Genomic DNA, 8,480 nt, shown 5'->3' with positions numbered 1-8,480 from the left:
ACGCCACATAAGAGTCAAGTGCTGCCACCTTTTGGATATTTGTTGTAATTGCACTCTGTGTAGGAGATTAATGACAGTGCTGCCTTCAGTACTATCGGAAATATTGGAACTCTATTGGAACTTTAATATCTATATCTAAGTTATCTTAACGCCTTATCCTCTATAACACATAAAATGAAGACAAAATAGCACGAAATGTCTCTACTCATAACATGGTCCAGATCTACCTTAGTTTTTAAGACTATATTGATATTACTGCATAAGATGATTTGAATTTACTGCCGCTACCATCGACATTTGAAGGCAGTAAAATATTCAAACATGGCGGACACGGATGAGCCGTAAGTAGCTGCCGAAGGAACGAGCGAGAACAGTCATTAACTGCTCGAAAGATGCTCTCACGTCTCATTAACACACGAAGGCTCAGCATGCATTCTTTTATTCTCTCTTTTTAGGGAGAAGAAAAGAAGCAGAGTAGTGGAGCTGACTGAGAAGTTAGTGATGAATGTGCTAGAAGTGCCCGAAGGTTCGAGGTTACACGAGAAAGGTTAACGTTAGCTAGCGAGCTAGCTGGGGAAGCTGCCTGTAAACAAAGTGTAACATATTGGACTTGCTGAGTATGAGTAGCTAACGTGAACTTACAGTGATTGTTTTTGTTGTATCACTCGCCTCCATTTGAAGGTAGAGGTGCTTGCTCACTGTTGACATGTTAGCTACTCAGCTAGCATACCACTGGGTCAGATACGACATTTTACTAAATATCCCTGAGACTAATTATGTCAAACATATGTTAGAGAGCAGCTGACATGAGGCAGGCATCTAAACTCAAGTGATGATTTATACAATATTCCCATTTAGTTCCTCAATCCTTTGAATTACAGCACGATCTGCTGTGAACCGCAGATCGTGCTGTGTGATCACTGTGTGATCATTAATCAGTGTTGAGTTTAGGTCTTTGTGGATTAATCTTCATACAGTATTTTGTATGTCAGCAACTCTGTATTACCTAGGAGGTGCTGCTGCATCTTAAATGTACCTGTTGTCTTCAGGATGGTGGTGGATGGAGGCAACGCTCGCACCTGTGAGTGGGTGGGTCGATGGAACCATATCAAAAAGTTTCTGGAAAGATCGGGACCTTTCACTCATCCTGACTTTGAACCAAGCACAGAGGTAACTAAAGGGCACTCAATGAAGCACACACCTAAACTAAGGCCCAACAGTCCGCTAATGAAACCACATTTAAATCCACCAGATCCAGATTTGGGTTTGGAACTGCATCAAATTGCACAAACTCATAGATTTCAGTGACCTGAGTATGCCAGATTTGTTTCCATCAAGATCCATAAATGAGAAATTGGTGAAAATGTCAAAACATGTCAACAATCTTGCCATATTAATGAAAGTGAAAAACAAAATCCTGGATCTGCCTCTTTGTCTGAATCCTTCCCAGAATGTACTGGGTTCTTTCTTGGCCTGTGTCCCATCCTTCTACTAAGTCTCATGGAAACCTATTCAGTAGTATTTGCGTATGCTATTAACTAATAGACAAACGAACACACAAACAAATGGACAGGTGCTAAAATATAATCTCTGAGGCAAAAGTATCAAATTTTCCCCCATGCGCTTACCTGATGCTCATTTTCATTTATCGTTTGATCTGTCCTGTGTCATCTCCTTTTACTCTAATCAGTATTGTCTGTTGTCTCTCACCAGTCACTGCAGTTTATGTTAGAAACTTGCAAGATCCTGGTGATCGGTGCTGGGGGTCTGGGATGTGAGCTGCTGAAAGACCTGGTATGATCACTATTATCATAAGTATTTGAAAGGTATCATTTAAGCTGTAATAAATGTTCAACATGTTCTTCTTTTTATTCCTCTTGTGGCCCAGGCCTTATCAGGCATTCGAAACATCCATGTTGTTGACATGGACACCATTGATGTTTCTAACCTCAACCGACAGTTCCTTTTCAGGTCAGTATCATTATTGAATACTTTTTGTATAAAGTTTATGACCTGTATTATTGAGTAAGGTAGCAAGTAATTGTTTTCTTCTCCTTTAATTTTGCCCAGACCAAAAGATGTAGGTCGACCCAAGGCGAATGTGGCAGCGGATTTTATCAACAGTCGAGTACCTGGATGCTGCGTAGTACCGTATCCTTTTGAAATGAATTGTTCGTGTGTCAGTTGTTCACAAATTGTTGCAAGTTTGTAGATGTTGGATAAAAATGCAGTTGTTCAACATGCACAGTGAATAATTTAAAGGGGGTTGAACTATTATTAAACTGAGACTGAACTCATGGTACAAATGTCCATGATCGTCTGGCGATAGAGGAACCATGATACCTCAACTGCTGCCACTGCAATGGTGCAACTTATTGAGTTGAGTTATGTTACATAACAAATTTTTCATTTCACAATTAACACTAACACTAAATCAAAACTTTAATATTCCATAAAAAGTCAGGTTAAGCTGTATTTTTCAAATACTGCACATTTCTTTTATTTCCATTGTCTTTTTGGCCAAATTATGTGTCAATGAAATGATTCAATGATTGCAAAAAACACATAAGACAAAAAAAAATCCTGGGTGTGATCTAAGCAATGGCTCAAATATCTTGCTCTGAACTGAAACATGGATTTGGAGAATTGTTACACTCCTGATAATTCATAATAATCCAAATGGAAAGAACAAGGCAGCCCTGCTATAGTAGGTGAAAGACTAAAGATTCATAGAATTGTGATATTATAGCTGCTTTATCTCTGTGAATATAGTTCACAAACATAGACACACAGTAGACATCATTCTAAAAGAAAGATCTGTATGAACTTTTCCTTTATGCTTTGTTCAGACATTTTAAGAAAATTCAAGACTTCGATGAAACATTCTACAGACGTGAGTATTTTATGTCTTTAAATTTCCTCATTGTTGGGAATAATGAGTAGGTGTGTAACAGTACAGGCAGTTAATAGTTTGTTTTGATGCTCAAGGTTTATTACACTCACAATAATTTTCACTGTGATAAACTACTAGAGACCAAAAGAAAAATTGAAAATCAATACCGGCACTTAACAGGAGCCAAAATTCACTTCACTCCTTTTGCAGAACACTGGCTCCCTGAACATTCCCACTCAGCACTGCTCACATAACATAATAATATGTGCTGAATTTTATTGGGGCCAATTTTTCACCTCTGTGTGGATCACATTCTGTTTTTGCAACATGAAATATCGTTCCACAAGATATTTTTTACAGCCCTACAGGTTGGACTGCATCATTATCAGACATTGGATTTGAATGTATTCATCTCTGTTTTCATCTAGAGTTCCACATAATCGTCTGTGGACTGGACTCTGTAGTTGCCAGGAGGTGGATGAATGGAATGCTGGTAAGTAAATGCTTTTGATTGCAATCTTTGTTACTGCTCTTATTTCCTTGTTACATTTGCCAACTGTCTGTGCCAGATTTCTGTCAGTATTGTTTATAATGAATTCATGGTAATGCTGTTGGTTTTTGTGTAACCTCTCTGTCTCCCTGTGCAGCTGTCTTTGCTGGTGTATGAGGATGGTGTCTTGGATCCAGGTTCCATCATTCCTTTGATTGACGGCGGGACTGAAGGCTTTAAAGGCAACGCCAGAGTCATTCTCCCCGGCATGACCGCCTGCATCGACTGCACCCTTGAGCTTTATCCTCCCCAGGTAAGCTATCATTTAACCATGGCTAAATGGTTTTACATAAACAGTTGGTGGTCAGCTTTCTATAATACACCTGTCTTTACAGATCAACTTCCCCATGTGTACAATAGCCTCCATGCCTCGTTTGCCAGAACATTGCATTGAGTATGTGCGGATGCTGCTGTGGCCAAAAGAGACACCCTTTGGAGGTATGTAATCAGCCTGCAGCACCTATTATGTCTGTTTAATTAACTTTATGTCTGGAATGAACAGCATGTTGAAGCTCAACTGTCCCTGCCATCTGAATTACAAAACATATGAACGAAAACATAAACCTTGTGTGTGTGTGTGTGTCAGATGGTGTGGCCCTGGATGGCGATGACCCAAAGCACATCCAGTGGGTTTACCAGAAATCTCTGGAGAGAGCAGCAGAGTTCAACATAACAGGAGTCACCTACAGACTAACCCAGGGTGAGTATCCAAAGCCCATTTAACTGTCACCACCAAAACAGAGCTATTTTTCCTGCAGTTTTGCCTGGAGAGGAGCCTAAGTACATAAAACACAAGCTGTTTTCATCTGACTTATTTTGGATACTTGATCTTCGTCTGTGTCTGTACTGTGTCTTTCTAAGGTTCAATCCATTTAGCAGATTTGTAAAGTTTTTTTTTCTTAGAATTAGATTTTTACAAAACTTTGAAACTTTTTTCTGCTTCCATTTTAACGTTGCAGGTGTTGTGAAGAGGATAATCCCTGCTGTAGCCTCTACAAATGCTGTAATCGCTGGTAAGCAACAAAGATCGAGACAACACATTGTAGTAGAGCCCTTTATAGAGGATTTTATGACCCGCTAAATAAAAGTTAATAATTTCCACAGTACCGAGGATATTGACTTTCAGTATACAGAAATTATACAGAGCCTTTTTTCTGCTTTATTTGACACAGCTACTTGTGCAACGGAGGTTTTCAAGATAGCTTCAAGGTGAGAGACGGCTTTTCTTGGCAGCTTTATGCATATTATGTACATTTTTATATAAACTGCAAGTTCCTTCCACCATTGCTCATGATCTCACCTTTTCAATTTGCAGTGCCTACATACCTCTCAATAACTACATGGTCTTCAATGATGTGGACGGCCTATACACATACACTTTTGAGGCAGAACGGAAGGTTTGTCCCTCAGCTGCATCTGCCTTTTCATGTTTACTACAGTGATCAAGGAGCCTTTTGGATGAAGTGTGTTTGTGTTCACTGTTGTTGTAGGAAAACTGTTCAGCCTGCAGTCAAGTACCTCTGGACTTGCACCTTGCTCCTTCTTCCAAACTCCAGGAAATGCTCAACTACCTCACCGAGAGCACTTCCCTGTAAGTTTGTCTTCCCCGTTAGAAATCATTACTGTTTATTACAGTATCGCTAACATCTAAAAAATCCAAATGTCATTCTTTTTTTCCCCCAGACAAATGAAATCACCTGCGATAACAGCAACAGTGGAAGGAAAGAACAAGACATTATATTTACAGGTAATTAAAACCTGGTTGAAAGCCTGAGGCAACATCCACACTACTGTGTTTAAGTTTGAATGTATATCCGTTGCTATGTTTACTTCTGCCATCCACAGTACTCCGGATTTTTAGAGGGCCTAAAACTGATTAGTTTGGAAATGCTGCTGTCCCTGTTTTATTTATTACGATTCCGGGAATGAGTTGTGATGAACAGGCAAAATCGGAGACATGTGGATTCGTTCTCATCAGTCACAAGTCGACTTCAAGGGCTGAAGTCAAATGTATACACTATCAGTTACAGTTCTACACAGTCATTGGTCCAAGAAAAGAAATCGCTTGTCTTTTCACCAATGTTGTTTCTCATTCGTAGTTAGAATTTGTGTGGGGTGTAGTAGAAACCAGTGCCTTGTATGAAAACCACATCAAAAAAATGAGTGTAGCCTGATGTTCTCATGGTAATGTGAGGTGTGTCCTGATGAAATGTCACACACAAGTTTTAGTTTGAGCTCAAGTTCATCTTGTTCTTTTTGTTTTACAGTCTGTCGCCTCAATTGAACAGAGGACACGGCCAAATCTCTCCAAAACTCTGAAGGGTGAGCTCCTGTGTTTGTGCTTTCTAAAAATTGCTTTGCATACATTTTGAATTGGTCAGACTCCAGTGAATATATGATGAATGAATACATAGTAGTCTGACTTAGTTCTGAATATGTTTTTTCCAGAGCTGGGTTTGACTGATGGACAGGAGTTGGCTGTAGCTGATGTCACCACACCCCAGACCATGTTATTCAGACTCTGTTTTACCTCATAGGATGACATCAAGCACTACCACGTCCAGTTGATGTCATTCTTATTTCTTGGCCAACTATGGCTGGATGCAAAATATTTAAAATGGTCTAAAAACTGGAGCAGTTTACAGTGTGTCCAATCACAGTATAAATGAGAACGTTATTGTTTGTATTTACTTATTGACTAAATTTAACGTTTTTGCACTGAAAAGCCAAATTACAGTTCATACCTTGTCATGGTTTGATGATAAATCATCTACAAGCGTTGAGGATTTCTGCATTAATGTGTTATTTGCACTACAACCTCAAGTGTTCTTTGTGCAAAGAGACAAACTGGTCGGTCTGCAAAAGATTATTCTGTACTCGTTCAGGTTTTTGAATATTTAAATTATTTATTTATTCCAAGACAGCTTTTCAGTTGCAGTTACCACTGAAAATGATGATTGGACAGAAATAAAATGTTTCCTTTTCTTACAAAACACTGTTTTAGCGTTTTCAATGAATTGAGAGGTCCACTTTGTTTACATGTGTCCTCAAAGACTGAAGCATTATTTTCAGTCTTTTAAGTGGATTGTTAGATCTCTTAAAAATGGTTAAAAAATAGGTCTGGGGAATTATGAGGATCACCATCTGCTGACTAGACTTGCTCTCAACATTTATTTTTTTAAATACATCATTATAAAACATTTTGTCAATTAGAAACATAAAATATGACCTTCAAGCATCATTAAAAAAATCACTCTAAGCATGGCCTCAGGTCAATGGTATATTAAATAAACATCAAAATACAAATAGAATAGTTTTACAACTTTGGATTAGGACTTAACTGTTTGAGGGGTTTGGTAAAAAGAAAATTCTCAACTTTTCTCTCAGATCCTGATGTGTAATGACATTCATAAAACAAGTGTTATCACTACCAACAAATTTTGATTTGAAAGGTCTGTGCATGAGGTATAATTCATCTGCATTTGCTCATGTCGTAAATGACACTGACATGCATCAACATGTTTGCATTGCAGTAATGTACTTTTATTTTGTTGGGGATAACAAATTAGTTTGGGAGAAGCCTATCTATAGGTCTATGGTGGAGAACTCTGGAGGCCTTAACAAATTCCCAGAACGGAAATATCACATTTGACCCGTATTGGTGGAGAGAGGCGAGGTGAGTTAGCATTAAGCTAATTCGATTCCGATATTAGCTCACTGATGGCAAGCAGGCACAGCAGCCAGCAATTGGAAATGGACCAAACCAGGTAGTAACACAAAGAAACGCTGCGATTTGTGTGGACCCAAGATGGACAGGAAGACACAGTATACATGCATCAAGTGCAATAAATACATATGCAATATGTAAAACTGTCTCATGTGATGTATAGGCTGAATAGCCTATATTTGTGAATACAAATAGTCTTTGTGTTCAATGGGGCTGATGTGTTGTGCAGACTGACATGAGTGATGCACAACCTTGTTTCATATTAGTTTTTTTCAGCCATATCTTGATTGTAATTGATTTTTCTTGTTTACTGCATTTTAACACGAAAAACGAAGAGCACTTATTTTCATAAATGTGATCTAACAGAGGTAAATGGCAAATATGAATCACAAATGCTGTCTATATTGCTTTCAACTGCGATAAAGTAATTATATGTTAAGTATTTTTACATAAATTGTTATGGCAGTATTGATTTTTAAAACCCAATAATGCAGTTGGTCCATCAGACCTGCGAACATTGGCTGAGTAATAAAACACCACACAAGGGGTAAGTAACAACAAACAGAGCGTGCTATTACTACCATTGAAGATTTAAATGGAAATATCATCGACACTGTGGAGATAAATTAAGTTTTTAGGACTTGCTATGATAAACTGTATGTCTCTGATTGTCTTCTCAATTTAGAAAAAACAGACACAATCCTTAGATCACTAAGACATATTTCAGATGAACATAGCAGGAACTGTGAAGGGGAGTTAACAGTTCAGGAAATATCAGACTGGCCCAGATTAAGATTAAGAAATCCTTTATTAGTCCCGCAATTGGGAAATTTGCAATTTTACAGCAGCAGAAAGACATCAAATAAGTAGCATGCAGTACTTGGGTGAAGGAATATAAAGAAATAGAAATATAGAACAAGTATATAGAAAAAAATATGAATGTAATTAAACCGGTATATACAGTGTAAAGAAATATATTATGTGTCCGAATATGTTCAGTGAATGGATTGCACATAACTGTTTACATTGCACAGAATTTTGGCCTCCCCATTGATATTTTTAAGAAATTTAAAGATAAACTGCAAACCCCCTTTACTGCTCCATTCCTCCATGAGGTGTGCATCGGTTGCATTGCTTCCTAAACCAGGAAAGCCGCAAACTAAGTGTGAAAATATGTGTCCAATTAGCCTTCCATAGGGTTGACGGGCCCAATCTTTTTTATGTTTACACCAGATTTGGCAGAGGGAAGTATTTCTGTGAGATTGATAACCTGATGGCGGAAGTTCTAACTCATAATGTGGTATCAAAGT

The 8,480-nt window shown here is 38.2% G+C and overlaps 1 protein-coding gene across 4 annotated transcripts; it reads left to right on the top strand.

The window, feature by feature from the left end:
- Positions 1-282: 282 nt before the first annotated feature.
- Positions 283-6,434, top strand: uba3 (ubiquitin-like modifier activating enzyme 3). Of its 4 annotated transcripts, XM_034585386.1 has the most exons (18): positions 320-341; positions 456-494; positions 1,050-1,170; positions 1,714-1,794; positions 1,889-1,971; positions 2,071-2,151; positions 2,850-2,893; positions 3,322-3,386; positions 3,541-3,696; positions 3,779-3,881; positions 4,030-4,143; positions 4,403-4,456; positions 4,616-4,652; positions 4,759-4,840; positions 4,934-5,034; positions 5,127-5,190; positions 5,711-5,765; positions 5,892-6,434. In XM_034585386.1, the coding sequence occupies exons 1-18, from the start codon at positions 322-324 to the stop codon at positions 5,978-5,980; spliced, it is 1,389 nt and encodes a 462-aa protein (XP_034441277.1). In that variant the 5' UTR covers positions 320-321; the 3' UTR covers positions 5,981-6,434. The 4 variants fall into 4 exon arrangements, with proteins under 4 accessions (XP_034441278.1, XP_034441277.1, XP_034441280.1 ...); XM_034585387.1 differs by lacking the exon at positions 456-494 and having other exon boundaries at positions 283-341; positions 5,892-6,432; XM_034585389.1 differs by lacking the exon at positions 320-341 and having other exon boundaries at positions 358-526.
- Positions 6,435-8,480: the final 2,046 nt, after the last annotated feature.

Source organism: Hippoglossus hippoglossus, chromosome 5, assembly GCF_009819705.1.
Source record: "Hippoglossus hippoglossus isolate fHipHip1 chromosome 5, fHipHip1.pri, whole genome shotgun sequence".
In the NCBI taxonomy this organism is placed as follows: Eukaryota; Metazoa; Chordata; class Actinopteri; order Pleuronectiformes; family Pleuronectidae; genus Hippoglossus; species Hippoglossus hippoglossus.
The sequence above is the reverse complement of the archived record's forward strand: the minus strand, read 5'-3'. Positions and strand labels throughout refer to the sequence as shown.

What these genes read in the sequence shown, in the direction of transcription:
- uba3 (XM_034585386.1), top strand. Translation starts at nt 322, where the DNA reads ATGGCGGACACGGATGAGCC. An exon ending in ATGGCGGACACGGATGAGCC is followed by an intron (nt 342 to 455) that starts GTAAGTAGCTGC and finishes CTCTCTTTTTAG; the next exon opens with GGAGAAGAAAAGAAGCAGAG. An exon ending in AACCGACAGTTCCTTTTCAG is followed by an intron (nt 1,972 to 2,070) that starts GTCAGTATCATT and finishes AATTTTGCCCAG; the next exon opens with ACCAAAAGATGTAGGTCGAC.